At 36.8% G+C, this 26,500-nt stretch overlaps 1 protein-coding gene across 1 annotated transcript in view; it reads left to right on the top strand.

The window, feature by feature from the left end:
- Positions 1 to 26,500, top strand: part of LOC115222525 (transmembrane protease serine 7-like) — a 51,246-nt gene that overhangs the window by 18,989 nt on the left and 5,757 nt on the right. Inside the window, exons 4-5 of the mRNA XM_029792782.2 lie at positions 14,816 to 14,918; positions 21,817 to 21,988. Of these exons, the coding sequence (XP_029648642.2) occupies positions 14,816 to 14,918; positions 21,817 to 21,988 (275 nt within the window). The remainder of the gene's footprint in view (positions 1 to 14,815; positions 14,919 to 21,816; positions 21,989 to 26,500) is intronic.

Below are 26,500 nucleotides of genomic sequence, written 5' to 3'. Positions count from 1 at the left end.
GTACGTACGTACGTATGTACGTATGCATATATGTACGTATGCATGTATGTATGTATGTATGTTTCTATGTACGTACGTACGTATGTATGTATGTATGTATGCATGTATGTATGTATGTATGTATGTATGTATGTATGTATGTATCTATGTATGTACGGACGTACGTACGTATGTAGGTATGTATGTATGTATGTACGTACGTACGTATGTACGTATGCATATATGTACGTATGCATGTATGTATGTATGTATGTTTCTATGTACGTACGTACGTATGTATGTATGTATGTATGCATGTATGTATGTATGCATGTATGTATGTATGCATGCATGTATGTATGTTTGTATGTACGTACGTTTGTTTGTATGTACGTATGTTTCTATGTACGTACGTACGTATGTATGTACGTTTGTATATACGTATGTATGTATGTATGTATGTATGCATGTATGTATGTATGTATGTATGTATGTATGTATGTATGTATGTATGTATGTATGTATGTATGTATGTATGTATGTATGTATGTATGTATGTATGTATGTATGTATGTATGTATGTATGTATGTATGTATGCATGTATGTATGTACGTATGTATGTATGTATGCATGTATGTATGTATGTATGTATGTACGTATGTATGTACGTATGTATGTATGTGTGTATGCATGTATGTACGTACGTATGTATGTATGTGTGTATGCATGTATGTACGTACGTACGTATGTATGTATGCATGTAAGTATGTACGTATGTATGTATGTATGTATGTTTCTATGTACGTACGTACGTATGTATGTATGCATGTATGTATGTATGCATGTATGTATGTGTGTATGTATGCATGTATGTATGTATGCATGTATGTATGTATGTATGTATGTATTTATGTATGTATGTATGATGTATGTATGTATGTAAGTATGTACGTATGTATGTATGTATGTATGTTTCTATGTACGTACGTACGTATGTATGTATGCATGTATGTATGTATGCATGTATGTATGTATGCATGTATGTATGTATGTATGTATGTATGTATGCATATATGTATGTTTGTATGTTTGTATGTACGTACATTTGTTTGTATGTACGTTTGTATGTACGTATGTATGTATGTATGTTTGTATGTTTCTATGTACGTACGTACGTATGTATGTACGTTTGTATGTACGTATATATGTATGTATGTATGTATGTATGTATGTATGTATGTATGTATGTATGTATGTATGTATGTATATACGGTGTATGTATGTATGTATGTCTCTTCTATTTTTTTGATTATTATAAATCTTCCACCCAGGAAGGAGCCGGTTTCCAATAAAAATGCAAGGCTACATCTTTAGGATGTTGTTAACACAGACAAATACACTTTGTAACTTGAGAAATGTCTTGCAGATGTTTACTGTTCCACTCACACATTTGACTTGCAATGCGCTTGTCTAGATATGCAACTATATGCATGAGAATGCATATATAAAACATACATATACATACGTATATACACATGTACGTACATATATGCATGCATGCATGTATGTATGTATGTTTCCATGTATGTATACTTCTACGTATACGTGTAATAATGTATGTGGGGTGTGCGTATATATATATATATATATAATATATTATATATATATATATATATATATATACATATATATATATATAGTCGCCATGATTGGTCGTTAGCCACTACACACTTTTTCTCTCCTTGTTTCTTTCCTGGTTTTTTTTCTGTGTCCGTTTCTGTAGAAGAGCGTAGGCTCGAAACGTAAAAGACTTTTTCCATTCCTGAGCGTTATACTTATACATCTGTTTGTTTTGTACACCACTAGTCTTCGTCTTTTGTTTTTTTCGTAAACTCTCCCTATATATGTATGCATATATATGTGCGTGTGTGTGTGTGTGTGTGTGTGTGTACATATATGTATGTATATACTGTATTTATACTGTATATATATGTGTATATATAATAATAATAAATATTAGGGAATAAATCAAAATTTACAGGGAAAAAATCAGATTTAGGATTAAATCCAATTTTATAGTAAAATATTATAAAATATTATTAGAGACAAAACCACTATTTTGCAAAACAAACAAGGAAAGACTTAATCAAAACATAAAATTTTAATAAATAGTCAAAAAAACCGCCACTACAATCGTTTCTTGTCTTGATCGACAATCTTCAGGTGTATATATGTGTATATATATATATATGTATATATGTATACTGTATAATTATACTGTATATGTGTGTGTATGCATATATGTATATACGTGTATAAAGAACCCTCATGCATAAGGAACCCCTTAATTTTGGGGGCTTAAAATTTGGAAAAAAGCTTTTCTAAAGGATTATAATACTATCCATAAGAAACTCCCATATTTTTAAACCTAATTTTTGACACAAAAAAGGGGTTCCTTATACACGTTGAAATGCGGTATACATACACACACACACACACACACACACACATATATATATATATATATATATATATATATATATATATATATATATATTATATATATATACACACACACACCGCACTATATGAAGAACAGTACTCATTCAAAAGATCAAAGGCAGTTTTGCCGTCGCCACCAACATCGTCAAGATTACCACCACCACCACCACCACCGTGACCTCCACCGTCGACATAATCTTTATCGTCATCGTCGGCATAAATATCAAATTTGACATCAATATCATGATAATCATCATCATCATCATCATCATCATCATCATCAGCAACAACAACAACAACGTCACCTTCGGTACCATTATCGTATATTCATGGCTGTGCCGTTCCATTCTCTCTTTCCTGACCTTCGCAGAGATGTCTACAGTTTCTATTTCCTACCATTTCAGTTACTAACAGGAACGTGCTGCTTCCCGGTAAAAGAGCACGGATGTAACAGTAATGAAGAAAAGCACCATGGCGGCCCCTTTGATCTCAGCTGTAACGATTACCATTTATGAGAAGATGGTACTTTGTATTTGTTCAATAATCTATTTATAGTTCATAGAAGAAACCAAAAACAAAAAAATAATAATATTAATAAAATAAAATAAAAAAAAGAATGAAAGAAGAATTGAACATGTTTAGTAATATGAAATTAAGAGACGTTCGCATTATAGATTTGTAACCATACGCAAACGTTCACACATGCAAACATACACACACACACATGCACACACATACACGTACACACATACACACATGTGGGCACGCACACACTAACACTTACAAACACACACACACGTACAACCTTATATTCACGTGCGTGTGATAGATAGTTATAGATATTTAGATATATATATACATATACATACATACATACATACATACATACATACATACATACATACTTACATAAATACATGCATACATACATATATATATATATATATATATATATATATATATATATATATGAGTGTGTGTGTGTGTGTGTGTGACTATTGAAAAGGTTGCAAGACGCAACGAAAATTTTAGGAAAATAAAAATAAGAAATAAGTGGAAATTTACCGGTGTGTGTGTTACATTATAAGGCACAAGAGGGCGGCGAGCTGGTAGAATCGTTAGCACGCCGGGCGAAATGCGTAGCCGTATTTCGTCTGCCGTTACGTTCTGAGTTCAAATTCCGCCGAGGTCGACTTTCCCTTTCATCCATTCGGGGTCGATAAATTAAGTACCAGTTACGCACTGGAGTCGATATAATCGACTCAATCCGTTTGTTTGTTCCCTCTGTGTTTAGCCCCTGTCAGACAATTTCTTGTGACCACATCTGGCCACATAACTCACCATACTGCAACCCACTTGATTATAATGTGTGGGGTGCAGTTGAGCGAGAGACCAATAAAACACCTTGCAACACCAAAGAAGAACTGAAGACAAGTATTATGACAGCATTCACCAACAAGGAGACCGTCCAGAATAGTTGCAGGAGATTCCAAAGTCGTCTGGAGTCCGTGGTTTAAGCCAATGGCGATTTTATTGAATGAATTTACTCTTTAGTATTTCAAGATATTTTCATGTCATTTTGGTAAATGGATCTGTTAAAATGAGATATCAGCGTTATTCTCATTTTTGTGTAATTTAGAGGACTATATATTCACCACACCTTGTATATACACACAGATATGATATATATACATGTAGCCTCGTGTGTAACGTTGGCGATTTTTTTTCCCTCTGTCTTCCCTTCTCGGGATCTTTCCTTCTCCTATGTTTTCGACGAAGAGCTCCGCTTGAAGCGTTAAACCCTCCTTCTTCCCTTCTTTCCTGAGCGTCCAATAATACTATATTTGTTCCACGTCCTCGCGTTGTTGTGTTTTTTTGTGTTTTCTTGTTTGGATTAACTATATATATATATATATATATATATATATATATATATATTACTCTTTTGCACATTTATCTATGCAGCTGTGTTCATGCTGGAGCACCGCTATGGTCTTTCTGATTTTGTCAGTTTGGATGTTTCATTTCAACACTCCGGCATATGTCTTCGTCCTAGCTGTTGGTACATTTGGTGTACAAGGGAGTTTGATTCCGCTGCCCCCGTCTATACCTCATGTCAGGCTGTTGGTTCACCCACCGCATTGTGGAGGGTACTATATCTATTTCCTTATTGAAGACATCTATTTCCACCTCCTATGCAAATTTCTTAATTTTTGTGGCAGGGTATTGAAGAGCTGTAGGCATTTGAACCCTAGACTATTGCAGTACCTGGTCCTGAATTTAGATGGAGTGGATGGTACCAGAACCGTTAGCACACCGGGCGAAATGCTTAGCAGTATTTCGTCTGCTGTTACGTTCTGAGTTCAAATTCCGCCGAGGTCGACTTTGCCTTTCATCCTTTCGGGGTCGATAAATTAAGTACCAGTTATGCACTGGGGTCGACGTCTGTCCTTGTTTGTCCTCTCTGTGTTTAGTAAAGAAATAGGTACCTTTGCTACATTACAATGGTGGCCACTTCTTCCATTCATATAACACTCAATGCCAAAGTTAGGTACAAGCTTTTCTAGGATTTTCCATATGTATATTATTGCATATCTCTAACGCCTTCACACCAGGGAGTAAAGCTGTGGTTTCCTCAGCCTCTCCCTGTAGCTCATCCGCTGCAGTGTTTCAATCTTTTTAGTTTAGTGGCATCAAACTGCTTCAAGCTTCACTGTTAGTCTGTCACTATGTAATTTTTAGAAGAGATATGATATCTACAAGGATGTATAGATCATATCAGCTGCATGGAATGATGTATAGAGCATGGCTCTGAATGCTGTATGGAAGAAGCTATTCCCACAATTCATGAATGATTTTAAGCGGTTTGATAATGTTGCTATCAACAAAACTTTGGTGACTACAAGCAAAGAACTGGAAATGGATTTGGAGGAGGAGGATTTCACAGATTTATTTGAAACAGATAAGTAGCTCCTGAGGAATGAGGATTTCATAGAGCTTCACAAGCAGTAAAATATAGAAGAGGAAGTCAAACCTGAGCCACGTCACTTTACCATTAAGAAAATGCAGCAAGCATTTGCATATATCAAAAAGGTCTTTCTATGAGGATATGGATCCAAATGCTAAATGCATTTCCAAGATTATGGGGCTTGTCTCAAGGCTTTTGCTCCTTATAATGTAATCCTTGAGGATAAAAGAAGACAGTTCAAGGGACTCTCAACCGGGTTTTTAAGTGCATTGAACAAGAACAGCCAGAGTCAGCTGTTGATGTTGATGATCCATAGCCATCTAAATCCGCGATGTAAAACACCAAATTGTATGTACATATTGGTAAGTCTAAAATAATTTAGTTTTTTTTTATATTGCAATATAATAATAGTTACTGAATTTGTTTTTTAAGCTTAAGAAAGGCTTTTATTTTACCATCTCTTATTGCAAACTGCATTCATAAATAAAGCATCCGTGATGCATGGTAAGCACCGCCAAATTATATTCGTGAATTTAGATTACTTTTATTTTTCACTGAACTGTATTAAAAAATAAAAATAATTTGTTTGTAAGGTTAAAATTGTTTTTTTTTATTAATCATGTATTATTGAAAATGCACTCATAAATAAAGTACAGAACTGGGAATGGTTATTATCAGTTTAGCCTAGAGACAAGTAAATTCAGCCTAGCCTAGCCTAGTTAATTTGACTTAAGTTGTGTCTCCTGGAACCACTTAACGATGTAGGGTGCAGTATACCTGTATATCTCTCTCTATATAAACGGCAGTTTGTCTGTGCGTGTTTCTGTGTGTCTGTTTTCTTGTACCCTCACCCTGACCACGGCTTTCAACCGATTATGATGAAACTTGACACACACATAGCCCAATGTCATAATTCAAAACTAACGCAGCGAAAATTTTGAAAAGTTCCCCCAGTTCTGAAAAAAATCGATAAATTCGACATGGGGTCGAGAATCAGAAACACAAACCACAAACTGTCTAGGGGACGCAACTCCACCTTTTTTAACTAAAAAAAAAATTTACCATAATTTTTTTCCATCTTTTTGCTGTTTTTTGGCTATAACTCTCTAAAAATGTTTTATAGTTATTTCCCTTACAAACCTGAGCAACGCCGGGCGATACTGCTAGTATATATATATAAACTAAATTAGAGATAAATCCACTATTATGCAAATCAAACCAAAAATCATAAACCAAAACATAGAAATAAAATTAATTAATATGATATACAAAATATATTAAAAATTCAAATTTAATTATTTGAATTTAAAGTTAAAAATTAATAATCATTAATTATATTATAAATTTTTAAATACACACACACACACACACATATATATATATATATTTATTTTTATTTTTATTTTTTATTTACTTATTTAATTTTTAAAAAAAATTATCAAATATATATAACAATCAAAAAGTATTAAAAAGTTTAATATAAGATAAAAAGTATATATATATATATATATATATATATATATATACATACACACACACACATATATATCCACGTACACACACATATATACAAGCTTTTCAACCACATACCCCCACCTTAGGCTATGTAGTTATTAAACAAAAATGTGCAAAGATAAACAACTTAGAGTGACAAGTATCATTTATATGGACAATATGGATATATACAGGTATAAAAAATACCATGAAACCTGAATTCTTGAGTTGTTAAATTATTTCCACTCCTAGAGAATGTCTCACATTTACCTTTTGATAACGGAGACCAGCCCTACATCAGAAGGGGTAAAACTCTCAAGGTTGACATGCTATTGAAGTAAAGACATGTTATTAAAGTTGACTTGCTTATTGTCTTGAAGCTGAAGGTTAGTCATGGATACATGTTTCTACCTCAATAGGTGTCATCAGCACAACAATTTCCCCACACTGTCTCCAGCAGACAAGTGATAGATACATATATGAAGAGAATAGAACACATTTATAGCTTACTAGCAGTAACGCCCGGTGTTGTTTGGGTTTGTTTCAACCTTTTAGAATTGGAATTTTTGAAAAGTAAACATTTTGCATTATGTAGCTTGTTATTCACTTTAAGTGAACATTTTTCTGGTTGAAATACACCAGAAAATGGCGACCCAGCTGTCAAAAAATGGTTAAAAAATAGGGATTTTCATAGAAAAAAAGCACCTTTTTGATGTAAATAAGTTTTGGTCTTAACATGGAATGAAGAGCAAGCCTTCTTCTATAATACTCTCAATTTTGGTCAACTTGTGCTGCAGGGTCTCGGAGGAGATAGTGTTAGTTGAAGGCTATCAAACTTGCCAAACACAGACAACTTCTATATACGAGAAGCGTTCAATAAGTAATGCCCCTGACCCACTTGCAGTTGTTTGATCTAGCTGAAATGTTGCATGTGCACTTATTTATACCTCTATAGATCAAGTGGCGAATTACAGCTCTGAACTAATTGTGGTTTCTGATTTACAGGTGTTTGAACTGAGTCAAGTGTGAAATGGAGCCTGTTGAGTGTCGAGCAGTGATCTGGTTTTTGTATTTGAAAGGACGCACACCACGGGAGACTTTTGATGAAATGAAAGTAACTTATGGTGATGATGCCCCATCATATGACCTTGTTAAACGCTGGCATTGTGAATTCAAACATGGTCGGAACTCTGGAAACAGCTCCCAGATCTGGTCGCCCCCTTCTGCCGTTGATGAGACGTCTGTCCGTCAAGTTGAGGCTGCCATTTTGGAAGGTCAACGCATAACTATTCGCCAAATAGCCGATGAGGTCAAAATTAGTACCGGGTCTGTGGAAACTATCATTCATGACCATTTGCATATGCAAAAGGTGTCTGCCAGATGGATTTCCAGGTTGCTCACACCTTTCCAGAAGCAAGAACGCGTTGAGTGCTCGAGGATGAATTTGGAGATATGCCAAGAAGATGAGTCAAAATTTTTCAAAAGACTGATCACACAGGATAAAACCTGGGTCCATCACTATGATCCATAGACCAAAGCCCAGTCAATGCAGTAGAAGCACCGTGACTCACCTCCTCCAAAGAAGGCAAGGGTGCAGCCCTCCGCTGACAAGGTTATGCTCACAGTCTTCTGGGACCAGGACGGAGTAGTGATGACAGATTTCCTGGCAAAGGGTATAAAAATTACAGGAGCCTATTATGCTTCACTTTTGAGGAAATTAAGAGAAGCTATCAAAATCAAGAGGCGGGGCAAGATCAGCAAAGGCATCCTCCTCCTGCAGGAAAACGCTCCGGTCCACAACTCGCGTGTCGCCAGATCAGAAGCACAGGCGTGCAGCTATGAACTCCTCCCCTTGCACCCTCTGATTTTCACCTCTTCCCAGCCATGAAGTTGATTTTGAAAGGAAAGCGTTTCCCAGATGATGCAGCCTTGATTTCTGAAGTCACATCATGGTTGGAGGACCAAGCTGGGGTCTTCTACAAAAACGGTCTCTAGAGCTGTATCAAACGATGGGAGAAATGCATAACTCTGGGTAGTTCCTACGTAGGAAAAGACTAATAACTGTGCCAAGTGTCGTTGCTCTACTGCTATGGGAAGTGGGTCAGGGGCATTACTTATTAAACGCCCCTCGTATATAGAATTAATTTGCCTCAGTTTGTTTAAACTTAAATGAAGAGAATCAAGCCAGTGTGACCTTTGGCATATACACGAACAGCATAGACAGATGCAGGTATATCAAATATCATTGTATGTTCCTTAGCTGCAGGAGATAGGGTAGCATTGATGATACCTATTGAGGTAGAACAATGAATCCATGAGTGTCCTCTTATCTCAAGACGGTAAACCTGCACTTTAATGAATTATTGACTTTAGAGAAGTCTTAGTTCTTGAGATTGATTCTCTTTCTCATATGAAACATCTCTTAGTTACCACTTGTCAACTGTTGAACATCCTCTAGAGGTGTAGAAAAATTTTAATAAATCAAGAGTTTATGTTGTATGATATTTCACATGACAAGATCACTATATCTCGTGAGACGTATCGCAATAAAATATTAAATATGCCATTTAATCTATTGTAGTAATTATATTAGGTTCTCATATTTATGAGACATAAAATTGATATTGTAAAAAGGTTGTACTCGGTCCTAAATTATTTATCAGCATCCTACATTTTTCACATAGATATATGTGTATTTATGTGTGTGTGTGTATGTATATGTATGTATATACACACACACACCACGCACATATATATATATATATATATATATATATATATATATATATATATATATGTACATGTCTATATATATATATAATATATATTATATATATATATATATATATATATATATATTTGCATATATGTGTGTGCCTGTGTATATATATGCATGTATATATATATATGTGCATATATGTGTGTGCCTGTGTATATATATGTATGTATATATATATATATGCATATATGTGTGTGTCTGTGTATGTATATATATATATATATATATATATATATATATACATATATGCATATATGTGTGTGTGTCTGTGTGTGTATATATATATACATATACATACACATATATATATGAACACGTGCACACATATACACACGCATCCATCTATGTATGTAAATATCTATCTATCTGTCTGTCTAACTAGTTATCTCTTAGTGTACACACACACATTGAATATATTATTTTATTCATTCTCAAAGCTCACAAAATCATAATGCTGATAACGTGACGTGTGTTTTTGCATTCTTCGTAGTCATCAAAGCTCTGGGAAGCAAATGAGCTCCTGTTTTCATCATCATCATCATCATCATAGTTTAACGTCCGTTTTCCATGCTGGCATGGGTCAGAAGGTTTGACTGAGGTCTGGAGAGCCAGCAGCTGCACCAGGCTCCAATCTGATGTGGCAATGTTTCTACAGTTGGATGCCCTTCCTAACGCCAACCACTCCGAGAGTGTAGTGGGTGCTGTTTTACGTGCTACCGGCACAGGAGCCAGTCAGATTGATCTGGCAATGCTCACGTTCAGATGGTGCTTTTTACATGCCACTGGCACGGGAGCCAGTCAGTGGGTACTGGCAATGATCACGTTGAGATGGTACTTTTTACATGCCACTGGCATGGGAGCCAGTCAGTGGGTGCTGGTATTGACCCTCTACAGAAAAATATCAAATGCTGTTCTCCCAAGTTACTCCCAGGTGTATTCATATGTTAAGTACAAGTATTTGTTATATTGGTAACACATATTTTGAAGCACTCCTTGCTTTAAACTTATTACTGCCATTGTTTACCCACAGATTATCATGCACCTCTTGAGTAGAGCCAATAGTTTAACTCAATGGTCTTGAATAGCCATTCAATCCTTCAATCATTCATCCATTCCATTTTCTACATATTGCTGCCCTTTCTAAGGCGGCGAGCTGGCAGAAACGTTAGTGCGCCGGGCGAAATGCTTATTCGTATTATGTCTGTCGTTAAGTTCTGAGTTCAAATTCCGCCGAGGTCGACTTTGCCTTTCATCCTTTCAAGGTCGATAAATAAAGTACCAGTTACGCACTGGGCTCGATGTAATCGATTTAATCCCTTTGTCTTTCCTTGTTTGTCCCCTCTATATTTAGCCCTTTGTGGGCAATAAAGAAATATATTGCTACCCTTTCAAGTCTAACTTATCAATATAACAAATACTTGTAATTAACATATGAATACTGCTGGTATTCTGCCATTTTCGTTTTTAAGCTAGTAGCTTTTGTTAACTGAGCCCCGAACTGTTCTTGCACAGAAGTGATGGCATTTTTAAACAGATTTCACTAAGATGTGGAGATGCCAGACTTTCTAACCACATTTGTTTAGCACCTTATCGTTTTGAACCCTCCAGATAAACATGGATTACATCTTTATATATAAAAGTAAGGTTGTGTGTGTGTCTCCTACGATTTAGATTCCTAACTACTCCCACATTTTGCGGTGCAGTTTAACCAAAAGCGGGTATCTTATAGTTGTGATTCATATCGAGCCCTTCTGGGTATTAGCGCGCGTCTACGATGAGTCTACAATTAAAAAAAAAAATTACCATAATTTTTTCCCATTTTAATGCATTTTTTTCGCTATTATATAAGGGAAGTAACTCTCTAAAAATGTCTACGATGAGTCAACGATTAAAAAAAAAATTTACCATAATTTTTTTTCCATTTTTAATGCATTTTTTGCTATTTTTTTGCTATAACTCTCTAAAAATGCTTATATAGTTATTTCCCTTACAAACCCGAGCAACGCCGGGCGATACTGCCAGTAACTGATAAAATAGGTTGATTTACAGTAATGCTTATCTCCTAATGGGTATGTATCAGGTTGAGTAAAAAGTAAGCAACATTTTGAAACATAAAATTCATCACAATATATTTCAACAGTAGCGGAAGCAAACTGCTTACTACACAACCATACCTATGACATCATAGTTTACTTTCTAAAGGGTGATCCAAAATACCTTTTTGCAGCTCTATCAGCGTTTTCCAAGTTGATTCCTTTACTTGTTAATTATAAGTAATAGTTAGGGGCATGTCTTTCCTGTAACTCTTTTCAATCATTTAAAAACTTTAAAATTTGAATCACTATGCAACTAAAATATATTGCTTGTGTTCATTAATTAAACATATGATTTCCCATAGTTTAATTGCTTTATGATGACCTCTCTTACACCTGTTCAACCAAAAACAGATAGTTGGTTTCTATCAATTAAACATAATTTTTATAACTGTCTTGCTTCATTGATTGCCAGTTTCAAATTAATGAAACATTAAATTAACTTGAGGCAAAATTTGTGTACAAGCAACTGCTTGCTTATTTATATCTATCGTCAAGTAAAATGACTTAAAAATACTTCCTGACTGTTGTTATTCAATTGATGTGAATACATTAATTTGCATTGCAATCTCAGAAAATACCGATTTTAAATTTTGACACAATGCCAGCAATTTTGGGGTAGGGATAAGTCGAATACATCATCATCATCATCATCATCGTTTAACGTCTGCTTTCCATGCTAGCATGGGTTGGACGATTTGACTGAGGTCTGGCGAACCAGATGGCTGCACAAGGCTCCAATCTTGATCTGGCAGAGTTTCTACAGCTGGATGCCCTTGCTAACACCGATTACATGTGTGTATAAATGTATGGCACCTCCTTTAATGTATATATGTATGTATGATGGCTCAGTGGTTAGAGCATGGGGCTTACAGTTGTGGGGTTGTGAGTTTGATTCCCGGACTGGGATATGGATTGTATTCTTCAGCAAGACACTTTATTTCTCATTGCTCCAATTCACTCAGATGTAAAAATGAGTTGTGACACCACTGGTGCCAAACTGTATTGGCCTTTGCCTTTCCCTTGCATAAAATTGGTGGCATGGAAAGAGGAGGCTGGCATTATTTACATCATTTACATTAGATGGCTATTTGTCCTCATCTTGTTTGTTGTTACTACAACGTTTCGGCTGATATATCCTCCAGCCTTCAGCAGGTGTCCTGGTGGAATTTTGAACCCAAACTTGAGTTCTTATTTCTAAGGTATTTTCTGCTGATGTTACTGCTGAAGTGTAAAAAAAATTTGAGCGAGGTCATTGCCAGTACCACCTGACTGGCCCCCATGCCGGTGGCACGTAAAAAGCACCCAGTACACTTTCGGAGTGGTTGGTGTTAGGAAGGGCATCCAGCTGTAGAAACTCTGCCAGGTCAAGATTGGAACCTGGTGCAGCCATCTGGTTTGCCAGCCTTCAGACAAAATCGTCCAACCCATTCTAGCATGGAAAGCAGACGTTAAACAATGATGATGATGATGATGATGATGTTACTATCATTAATATTATTTATTCAAGGCACTGCTGGGAATTGAACTTGGAATCTTGGTGTTAGTAGCCCGCTCCCTTAACTACTAACCCCGAGATTCCGAGTTCAGTTCCAGGCAGAGCCCTGAATAAATAATATTAATAATTTTAACATCAGCAAAAAAATACCTTAAGAATTAGAACCCAGGGTTGGATTCAAAATTCCACCAGGACACCAGCTGATGGCTGGAAAGTAAATCAGCCGAAATATTGTGGTAACAACAAACAAGATGAGGACACGTATCCATCCAATTTTTAAAAAATGTAAATAATGTACAGAATTCCACATCTCTAAATTATAGAACAGGAGGCTGGTATGTTTGGGAAGGCCAGTGCTGGTCTTCCACAAACAACCTTGCCTGGACTTGTACCTTAGAGGCTAACTTTCAAGGTGCAATCCCATGGCCATTTGTGACCGAAGGGAGTCTTTACCCTTCACCCCTTGCCCTTTACATACAGATTTATATATATATATATGCATGCATGTATGTATGTGTACAAATACACATGTACTAAAAGGCAGATACATAGAGGCATATATATATGTATAAGAAGGTGGCAAGTTGGCAGAAATGTTAGCACACCGGGCGAAATGCATAGCCATATTTCGTCTGTCATTACGTTCCAAGTTCAAATTCCGCCGAGGTCGATTTTGCCTTTCATCATTTCGGGGTCGATAAATTAAGTACCAGTTACGCGCTGGGGTCGATGTAATCAATTTAATCCGTTTGTCTGTCCTTGTTTGTCCCCTCTGTGTTTAGCCCCTTGTGGGTAGTAAAGAATTAGGTATTTTGTCTGCTGCTACATTCTGAGTACAAATTCCGCCGAGGTCGACTTTGCCTTTCATCCTTTCATCCTTTCAGGGTTGATAAATTAAGTACCAGTTACGCACTGGGGTCGATGGAATCGACTTAATCCGTTTGTCTGTCCTTGTTTGTCCCCTCTGTGTTTAGCCCCTTGTGGAAGCACTCACTCGGTTACGACGATGAGGGTTCCGGTTGATCTGATCAGCCTGCTCGTGAAATTAACGTGTAAGTGGCTGAGCACTCCACAGACACTTGTACCCTTAACGTAGTTCTCGGGGATATTCAGTGTGACACAGAGAGTGACAAGGCCAGCCCTTTGAAATACAGGTACAACAGAAACAGGAAGTAAGAGTGAGAGAAAGTTGTGATGAAAGAGTACAGCAGGGATCACCACCATCCCTGCCGGAGCCTCGTGGAGCTTTACGTGTTTTCACTCAATAAGCACTTACAATGCCCAGTCTGAGAATCGAAACCATGATCCTATCACCACGAGTCCGCTGCCCTAACCACTGGGCCATTGTGCCTCCAATGGGTTGTAAAGTAATATATATGTATGTATAAAACATTGCTGTAAAAAAGTCCTATCTTACTTTGCCTCGGTCAAATTTATTTAATTATCTTCCCCTTATATTTCTCTCACCCATATCTCCCTTTTTCTTCTTCTCTGCTTTCAGTACTTTCAACAGTCCTCAGATATTACAAGTGGTATTAGCCGACAATGACCTAATCAATGACTCAGGATTTGAAGTGTACAGATATGTGGATGAAATAGTAATCGTAAGTAATAAGCTATTTGACTAAGGTTATTTGGGAAATAATTGTATTTCCCACCCTCTCTATCTCTCTACTGTATATTCTTTCTTTGCTATTTGCTCCCCTCATTGGACTGTAGTCATGCTGAAGCAATGCCTGGAAGAGTTTGGGGAAATTAAATCGACCCCCAGTGCTTACTTTTAAGCCTGAGTCTTATAGTATCATCTCTTTTATTGGAAAGCTACACGATGGAGATGTAAATAAATCAACACCAATGGTCAACCAGTGTTGGGGATGAGCATCAATACAATGACACATACACACACACTCACACATGCACACACACACACACACTCACACACATACACACACACACACACACACACACACAAACACACACACATATCTGTCTGTCTATGTATCTGTCTGTCTGTCTATCTATCTATCTATCTATCTATCTATCTATCTATCTATCTATCTATCTATCTATCTATCTATCTATCTATCTATCTATCTAACTAACATATATATATATGTATATATCGTCAATAATAAAAGGGTAAAATTAATTAATTATTAATTAATAATTTTACCAAGTAGTGTTCAGTATGTAAAAAGACCATTTACGGTATATTTAAAACATTACGTTATATAATTAGGGTTCAGCAAAAATCATTTTACTTTATCACACACCGAACTTTTAGAAATAGCAGCCAAAGAATTTAGCTATTTCTTCTACTATAAGAAGAGTCTCCCAGACAATGTATACTCAAGAATAATTCATGTAGGTATAGAGGGAAAAGCAACGAAAGATCACACGTACATCGATTACTTGAGAACGCTGTTTCTGGGTTAGTTAGATATAGAAATGCTAGAAATACATATCATTGGGCTGATGACAGGAATGTTGATATGGGTATGTATTTCTAACATCTCTATATCTAACTAACCCAGAAACGGCGTTCTCAAGTAATCGATGTACGTGTGATCTTTCGTTATTTTTCCCTCTATACCTACGTGAATTGTTTTTGAGTATACATTGTCTGGGAGACTCTTCTTATAGTAGAGGAAATAGCTAAATTCTTTGGCTGCTATTTCTAAAAGTTCGGTGTGTGGTAAAGTAATTTTTTTTTACTGAACCCTAATTATATAATGTATATGTATATATATATCATCATCATCATCATCATCATCATCATCGTTTAACGTCCGTTCTCCATGCTAGCATGGGTTGGACGGTTCGACCGAGGATCTGGGAAGCCAGACGGTTGCACCAGGCTCCGGTCTTATCTAGCAATGTTTCTACAGCTGGATGCCCTTCCTAACGCCAACCACTCCGTGAGTGTAGTGGGTGCTTTTTACGTGCCACCTGCACTGGTGCCAGGCGAGGCTGGCATCGGCCACGGCCGGATTGGTGCATTTACGTGCCACCTGCACGGAAGCCAGTCGAGGCGGCACTATATATATATATATATATATATATATATATATATCCATTTATCTATCTATCATTTATCTGCCTCTCTGTCTATCTATCTAAATATATCATCATCATTGTTTAACATCAATTTCCCATGCTGGCATGGGTTGGATAGTTTGACAGAAGCCAGTCAGGGAGCTGTCCAGATTAGAATTGTTTTGATGTGGCATGGTTTCTATAGCTGGATGCCTTTCCTACCACTAACCACTTTACAGAGAGTGCTGGGGGCTTTTTACATACCACTGGCATGGGTGTCCTTATGCAGCACTGGTATGAGAGCATTCTATGTGTCACCACCACATAATATATATATATATATATATATATATATAGTTAATCCAAACATGAAAACACAAAGAGAAAACACAACAACGTGAGGACGTGGAACAAATATAGTATTATTGGACGCTCAGGAAGGAAGGGAAGAAGGAGGGTTTAACTTTTCGAGCGGAGCTCTTCGTCGGAAACATAGGAAAAGGAAAGATCCAGAGAAGGGAAGGCGTGTGTGTATATATATGTATATACATATATGTATGTATATATATAATGTCTATATATATATATGTATGGTTGGATGCCCTTCCTAACACCAACCACTCTGTAGGATATATATTATATATTATGGCTGCAAACTTGTGTTGAAGTATTGCCATTACCTGATCGAAAGCCCACACATGTGAGAGCTACAACCAACCATTTTGTGTGATAGGTCCTACCTTTTCTTGAAGCAATGCCTATGTATGATGATTTTTTATAGTAGGGAAAGGATTTGCACAAATCCAATATGTATATGTGTATATATCTATATCTGTGGAGGCGCAATGGCCCAGTGGTTAGGGCAGTGGACTCGCGGTTATAGGATCGCGGTTTCGATTCCCAGACCGAGCGTTGTGAGTGTTTATTGAGCGAAAACACCTAAAGCTCCATGAGGCTCCGGCAGAGGATAGTGGTGATCCCTGCTGTACTCTTTCACCACAACTTTCTCTCACTCTTACTTCTTGTTTCTGTTGTACCTGTATTTCAAGGGGTCGACCTTGTCACTCTCTGTGTCACGCTGAATATCCCCGAGAACTACGTTATGGGTACACGTGTCTGTGGATGCTCAGCCACTTACACGTTAATTTCACAAGCACGCTGTTCCGTTGATACGGATCAACGGGAACCCTCGTCGTCGTAACCGACGGAGTGCTTCCATCCATATATCTATATCTATCTATATATATATATATTTATAATCAAAATAAGCAACAAGAATATATGCAGCTGAAGATTGGTCTATATTTTAAAACTGATGTAATACTTGCATTGTTCAATTAAATGGACTTGCATGAAACGATCGTACTGCATTACCTCTGGATATCCTTGTTGCTTATTTTGATTATAATCACCCCATTTTGAATTATATGGATAATACCATACTAAATTCTGGTGCCTTTAACTTAAGTACCATATTCAACTGAATCTAAATTTTTACTGAACTTATATATGTATATATATATATATAAACACAAACTCACACACACAAACATATATACACACACATATATACACATACACATATATATACACTCACACACATACATATTACGTAGTATGCCTTGATGTAATACACTTTACCAAGTATTTTTTGACTCAGATCAATATACCACTCCTATTCTCATATTCCATTATAATTGTATTATCCTAACCGAGGTAGGCCAGATTGTTATTGGAATGACTCATATAATATTAGAATAATAACAAAAGCAAGAACCCATATTTTAAAAGCATTTAATACTATGTGTGTCTCAAATATTTATCTCTAATTCAATTTATGACCTTATAGTTTAATAGGAGAGCATTAGCCTAATAAGTAATTTCTTAAATTCTAAGATGTTATGGTCCATTGAGATTCCTTATCTTCCTTACCATTTTATCAGCAAGAGGATCATATTTCCTATCTGGCTTAAGTATGTATAGTTTAGTCTTTGGTAATATAATTCAATTTATTAATTCTTTTCTTTCTCTCTATGGAGGGGAGATAGTGGCAGTGATGAGGATTATTGCTGATTTATTTATATATATATATATATATATATATACTATATATATATATATATATATATATTTATTATCATGGAGGTGTGTGGCTTAGGTTAGGATGTCAGCACCATGATTGTAAGATTGTGGTTTCGATTCCTGGATCAGGTGATGCGTTGTGTTTTTGAGCAAAACACTTCATTTCACGTTGCTCCAGTCCACTCAGCTGGCAAAAGGGAGTAACGCTGCGATGGACTGGCGTCCTATCCAGCTGGGGAACATATACGCCATTGAAACCAGGAAACTGGGCCCATGAGCCTGGCTAGGCTTTAAAAGGGAGCATATGCATAAGCTCACAAGAAATGAAGCCAGTATGCTCCGATGGATGTGTAATGTCAGTGTTCATACTCAACAGAGTGTAAGTACCTTGAGAGAAAAGTTGGACCTAAGCAGCATCAGTTGTGGTGTGCAAGAGAGACATTTGCGCTTGTATGGTCATGTGGCGAGAATGGATGAAGATAGTTGTGTGAAAAAGTGCCACACCCTAGCGGTTTTTGTTTATTCTTATTTTGTTCTATGGCTAGGAAGACACATATAGAAAGATGGTGTGGATGGACCAGAGCCATACGGAGCCCCGCAAATGTCCATCAGATAAAGAAAATGATTGCACATGCACTAGGAGCTAGTATAAGAGTTACCCTAAAAGGCCACACGTTTAAGTTTAATAATAAAATATATGTCCAGGACGAGGGGGCAGCCATCGGCGTTAGTATCGCTGGTGATGTGGCCAACCTTTTCATGGTATGGTGGGACAGAAGGCTTGAAGAATGCCTAACACAGAACTCCATACTCGTAAATATGCACTCTCACTATTTTGTTCTATGATATCAACATAGTGGTAAAGGCACCCCCACAAGAGAGTAATGTTGATATAGTAATAGAAACTAATACTATGGAGAGCATCCAGCAAATAGCTAACTCCATCCACCAGAGTATTAAGGTCACAATAGACTACCCCACTAAACACCCCAACCATAGACTACCAGTACTAGACACTGAACTCTGGCTAGAAATTGTGAATAATAAAACCCAAATCCTTCATTCATACTATGCCAAACCTATGGCCTCAAAATACTTGATCCACCGGAACTCAGCCATTGCGGACAATGCCAAATTCAATATTTTGATGGCAGACCTCGTCAGAATAATGAGAAATGTGTCACGCATGTGCGAGCCCACAGAGTTAAAGAGACACATACAATATTTCATTCACCACATGCAGTTCTCAGGTTACAGCCATAAAGAAAGGATCAGAGTATACAAAGGAGCCATGAAGAAATTTGATAATATATTATGTAATGATAGGAATGGGATTTGCCCACTCTATAGGAACAAGTCATGGAATACTATAGAAAGGACAAAAAAGAAAATAGGGAAGGCCAACTCTTGGTATGATGGCCATAAATACCAGAGTGTCATGTTCGTTGACACCACCCCTGGAGGTGAACTGGCGTACCGCTTTAGAAGGACTCTAGACAAACTTAAGCTAAGAATTAAGGTTGTTGAAAAGCCAGGCAACCCTATCAAATCTATAATTGGTAGAACCTATCCTTTTAGTAGAACCCCCTGTACGGATAAGTACTGTACTGTATGTAGATTTAGCCCACAAACAAACTGTAAAGCCAGAAATGTAGTCTATAGTATAAGATGTATAGAGGGATGATGCAGTAACAAGACAACGACATACGTAGGGGAAACGGCAAGAAGCATAGGAGAGCGGCTAAATGTACATTGGAGACAACTCAAGGAAGGTAAAAGCTCATCGATTCTGTACCAACATGCCGAACAGGAACACAGGGGATCAATCAATAACATAGAAATTAAAATATTGTCCACACATAGAACAGATGCAACAATTAGACAAATTACAGAAGCTACACACATAATAGAAAATAAACCTAGCCTGAATAGAAAACTAGACTGGAGCAATAGCACACACCACAACATATGACGGTAGAGGATCCTGAAAACATAATAAATACACAGATAAATAAACTAATAGAAATAAATAACTATATCTATATATATATATTATTTTTTTCGATTCGATTTATTATTATTATCACTAGTATTGTTGTTATACATACATACATACATACATACAAGCATATGTACTGATAATAATAAGTGGATGTAAACACATAAAAAAAATAAGAATAAACAAAAACAACAACAACAAAAACAAAATACAAATTACATGAACGTATATAAACAGAAGATACAAATATTACAGGCATCCCCCACATACACACACTAAATAAACATAGACGCACATAGAGATATAAGCATGCGCAAATGAAAACATACAATAGAAATACAAAATGGCTGACGGTTAGTAAGGAGAGACACAAATAAGAAAGAAGAAAACAAAGGACCACTGATGCGGTCACAGGAGTGTGACGAAAGAACTTTGGCTGAAATAAGATTAAGATTAATGTAAAAAATAAATAACACTGAAGCAAAATAACACCAAATATATAGTGCGTGTGTTTTTATTGGCTAAACTGGCAATATGACCATTCCGAAATATAACAATATATATATATATATCATCATCATCATCATTTAGCGTCCGTTTTCCATGCTAGCATGGGTTGGACGGTTCAACTGGGATCTGTGAAGCTGGAAGGCTTCATCAGGCCCAGTCAGATCTGGCAGTGTTTCTACGGCTGGATGCCCTTCCTAACGCCAACCACTCCGTGAGTGTAGTGGGTGCTTTTTACGTGCCACCCGCACAGGTGCCAGACAGAGCTGGCAAACGGCCACGAACAGATGGTGCTTTTACGTGTCACCGGCACGGGGACCAGGCGAGGCTGGCAACGGACACGAACGGATGGTGCTTTTACGTGCCACCAATGCGGGGGCCAGACAGAGCTGGCAAACGGCCACGAAACGGATGGTGCTTTTATGTGTCACCGGCACGGGGGCCAGGCGAGGCTGGCAACGGACACAAATGGATGGTACTTTTACATGCCACCGACACGGGGGCCAGACAGAGCTATATATAATGTACTGTTCTGTGATAGAAAATTTAACAAAAATGTACTCCATCTGGTGAGAGATGAATATTTATTTACAGGACGCAATATATGTCTTTAAGTGCCACCAAATTTTCATATGTTGAGAAATATCTGAAACATATTTGTGAGGGAAAAAACCCCACATATTATGACAAACTAAAGAGATTGAATAAAAGAAGAGATGCGAAAATCTGAGAAAGCAGTACATAGAAAATGCAAAAGGTGTGTGTATGTGTGTGTGTATGTGTGTGTGCATGTGCGTGTGTGTGTGTGTGTGTGTGTATTTATACTTACGTGCATATATATGTTGCACCATAACAATTTTGCATAATTTTTTTGACAGCATCCTGATTATGTCCCAGCTGGAGGCTACCCGAATGATATCGCTCTAGTTAAACTGTCAGCACCTGTTAATCCTTTTGAGAATTTTGTAAACACTGTTTGCGTACCTGGACAGGAAGAGGTATTCGATGAAAACGATGATTGTTACATGACTGGCTGGGGTGCAACTCTCGGTAAGTCAGTATATATAAATATATTTCAATAATAATACTACAGCAGCACTATTTCTCTTGTAAGCTTCTATTTATTTCTAATAGAAACAGACTCAGGAGAATCTTGTAGCAGTCTGCGTCGGCAAATAAATATTCAATAAAAGCCATAAATCTTGCAAATCTGTATACGATAGTAATGCCATTGGGACAATTGAGCACTGGTGTTTCTAAATATACTTTTAGTTCTCTAAACTTTGGTTACTAAAACCTAGGTGAATAATCGATCTTGTGCAATCTCATTCATTCTGCCTTTGGGAGAATTTATTTAACATATTGAAATTCGGAGAACAGCATAGGCCACGGGGAAACGTATGTAAGAACTCGGCTCTCCCTCTGGTATATAAGATTATCCAAATTTGCGATCTTTGTTATTAATTTGAATTAAATTATTATTTAATTACCAATATTTTCGATTGTGAAGGAGGTGTATTTAGATTTGTTTGAGTGTCACAAAGAAAACATTGAGGTATTTATTTCTCCCATCTATAACTCAAGTTCAAATCCTATTTCATTATCTTTGGTTGATTAATAAAGTACCAGTACAGGATGGTGCACTGTACTGGTATATATATATATATATATTATATATATATATATATATACATATATATATATATATATATATATATATATATATAATATATATATATATATATATAATATATATATATATATAATATATATACATAATATATATATATATATATATATAATATATATATATTATATATATATATATATATATATATATATATATATATATATATATATATATATATATATATACAGGGTGCAATGGGTAAGTTGTTGCCATTTTATACTTTTAATAAAGTACCAGTACTGGTGGGGCACCGACAAAATTGTAAAAGTATTGAGTGAAATGTTTTGTGGTGTCTGGTCCAGTTCTTTTCATTCAGAGTTCAAACTCTACCTCCTAATGTTAGCTTCCAAGTGGCGTGACAAGACAGCAAAACCTTCATGACCTGACTAAAAATGATGAGCCTACAATATCAGATTGGGCAATGTGTTGATTGGATTAATATCTCAGTTGTATCAATATGCACAAATTCTAGAAGTGGGGACAGAAAAAAAAAACAGAAAAGAAAAATCAATAAAGATATATAGAAGTAGGTAGAACTTGACCGCATAGGCGTAGGAGTGGTAAGTAGCTTGCTTACCAACCATATGGTTCTGGGTTCAGTCCCACTGTGTGGCACCTTGGGCAAGTCTCTTCTACTATAGCCTCGGGCTGACCAAAGCCTTGTGAGTGGATTTGGTAGACGGAAACTGAAAGAAGCCCGTCATATATATGTATATATATATGTGCATATTTGTGTATATATTTGTGTGTCTGTGTTTGTCTCCACAACATCGCTTGACAACCAGTGCTGGTGTGTTTACGTCCCCGTAACTTAGCGGATTGGCAAAAGAGACCGATAGAATAAGTACTAGGCTTACAAAGAATAAGTCCTGGGATTGATTTGCTTGACTAAAGGTGGTGCTCCAGCATGGCCACAGTGAAATGACTGAAACTAGTAAAAGAGTAAAAGTGTATGAAATCAATTGTTTGGTTAAAGTTTAGCAGGTAATAGTTAAGAGACATGTATAGTGTTGTTATTATTATACTCATTATCACTACACATTGATCTCAACCCAAATGCTACACTAATCATTATTATATTCATTAGAATTATTCTTACATCACAATCTAAAAAGTTAGGAAAAGTGCTGCTGAAAAGCTGCACACTTCTGTTTGAAATTGAATAACACAATTCTTTAGTGGTCAATCACAACTGTTGGTCAAGATATATTTCAACCCATCCAGGCTAATTGAAACGGTTTAGTACTCTTGTACATTACAGTAAACACCCTGCCAATGTGTTTAGTATCAAGGAAGTAGACAAATAATTTTCTTATTGTTATATCAGTGGTACATAAAAAGTGCCGGTGGCACATAAAAAGCACCAACTGATCATGGTCATTTCCAGCCTCCCCTGGCACTTGTGCAGGTGGCACATAAAAAGCACCCAATACACTCACGGAGTGGTTGGTGTTGGGAAAGGCATCCAGCTGTAGAAACACTGCCAGATCAGACTGGAGCCTGGTGCAGCCTCCTGGCTTCCCAGACCCTGGTCGAAAAGTCCAACCCATGCTAGCATGGAAAATGGACGTTAAATGATGATGAGGATAATGATGATGTCAGATTTATAACAGACTCTCCTAAATGTGACCACTCTCCTGTCTAATGCTTTCTATTGTGACTGCCTTACAGATTCTAATTTAATTTTCCTTTTCATAACAACTTGTCACATGCTATCCATAATTTTTACTGTCAATTCCCTCAAAATTTCCTTGCAAATCCCAACTTTGTAGACTTTAGGCATTGTGAAAGACACACTTAGCTTTCAGTAACCAATTCCCTCTCAATGTTTCCTATCTAAATTGACCATAGAGATCTCAAACTTGACATCTTTGTAACCAGCCATACAACATAGTGTGGATATCTTAAAGCATCTATTTCACCTGTTCTCACAACTATCTTATTTTTTCTTGCAAGATTTCAACTCATATAAAACATTTTTGCATCCTTTTGCTCCACGAAACCAAATTAACATAAGTTCTCAAGGAGATTCAGCATGTCACACCAAATTTGACAAGACTGGCCAATTGAACTACAGTACAACTCATTTTTGCCTACTGAGTGAACTGGAGCAATGTGAAACAAGAGCACTCAGAGAGTGCAAACCTCAGCCAAGGCAACACCAACGTCCTCTCAATGATTAGCTAGAGATGATTTTTAAAGTGAGAATATCTGAAATAAACTCGACTGCTCTCACAAACGAGAATACTGAGAATGAACCCGACCACTCTCAAAAATTTTGGTACCGGATCGATCCAAAAATCTAATCAGTTTGTGCCAGTCATGAAGCCAAACATCCCTGAATATTTCATCTGAATCCATCCAGTGGTTCTTGAGATATCTTGTCCATGGACAAAGAAACAAACAAACAAACATGACTCAAAGCAATACTTCCTCCTTCGCAAAGGTGGAAGTAATAAAGTGTTTTGCTTAAGGACGTAATGCACTGAGAATTGAACTTATGACCTTATGATCATGATGTAAATACACTAACCACTATGCCATGTGTCTTCTCTGAAATCTGAATACTAGGGTGTTAAAGGGTTAAAAAATGACTACAGGTAAGCTCAAGAATAAAACAAACAAGATTAGCACAATTGGTTATAACAATGACTCTAGCACTGATATCAGCAAATGATTGTTCAGATGGGTGATCTATTCATTGAACAAGAGTGGGAAGTGGCTGAGCATGACATACAGGCATGTACTGTTAACCTAATTCTTGGGTAAAATTGAAGCTTGATTGAAATGTGTAAAAGTAGAACCAATGGATTACATGTATAGTCGGGGCTGGCTCAAGGGACTGGCAACTCGGGCAGTCACCCGAGGTGCCACGTGCTAGTGGGTACCAAGGAGGGTATAACAAAGATAAGGAAATTTCCATGACCATCAGCTTGTATGCACCTAAGTTCAGCTTGCTCACGGTGCCAGCACCCTTAGGGTCATCCCTGTGCATAGCCCATTGAATTTAATGAACTTCAAGGCAGTTTCTGTCTAACTAAATTTCTTCATGAATCTTTGATTGAAACAGTGTTATGGCAAATGCATTTGCTCAAAGGGCCTCAGGGTTCTTTTATCTTTTACTTATTTCAGTCATTGGACTGTGATCATGCAGGGACACTGCTTTGAAGGGTTTTAGTTGAATGAATCAACCCCAGTAATTATTTCTTTGTAAAGCCTGGTACTTAGTCTGTTAGTGACCTGTTTGTCAAACTGCTAAGTTACAGGGAAGATATTCTTTACTCTTTTACTCTTTTACTTGTTTCAGTCATTTGGCTGTGGCCATGCTGGAGCACCACCATTAGTCGAGCAAATCAACGCCAGGACTTATTCTTTGTAAGCTTAGTACTTATTCTATCAGTCTCTTTTGCCGAACTGCTAAGTTACGGCAACATAAACACACCAGCATCAGTTGTCAAGTGATGTTGGGGGAACAAACATAGATATACAAACATATACATGCACACACACACACACACATTTATATATATATATATATATACACAGATATACAATGGGCTTTTTTCAGTTTCTGTCTACCAAATCCACTCACAAGGCTTTGGTCAGCCTGGGGCTATAGTAGAAGACACTTGCCCAAGGTGCAACTCAGTGGTACTGAACCCGGAACCATGCTGTTTGTAAGCAAGCTACTTACCACACAACCATAGGCAAATTCTATGAAATAAGTATCAGTTGATCACTGGGGTTGATGTAATCGACATGCTCCCTCCCCCAACATTGCTGGCCTTGTGCCAAAATTCAGAAACAGTATTTCTACATGAAGGGATTATTTTGTCAAAAGCTCACTGCTTTTTTTAATGGTTGTAGGAGTG

Source organism: Octopus sinensis, linkage group LG2 (genome assembly GCF_006345805.1).
Source record: "Octopus sinensis linkage group LG2, ASM634580v1, whole genome shotgun sequence".
Classification (NCBI taxonomy): Eukaryota; Metazoa; Mollusca; class Cephalopoda; order Octopoda; family Octopodidae; genus Octopus; species Octopus sinensis.
This window is presented reverse-complemented; position numbering and strand designations above follow the sequence as displayed.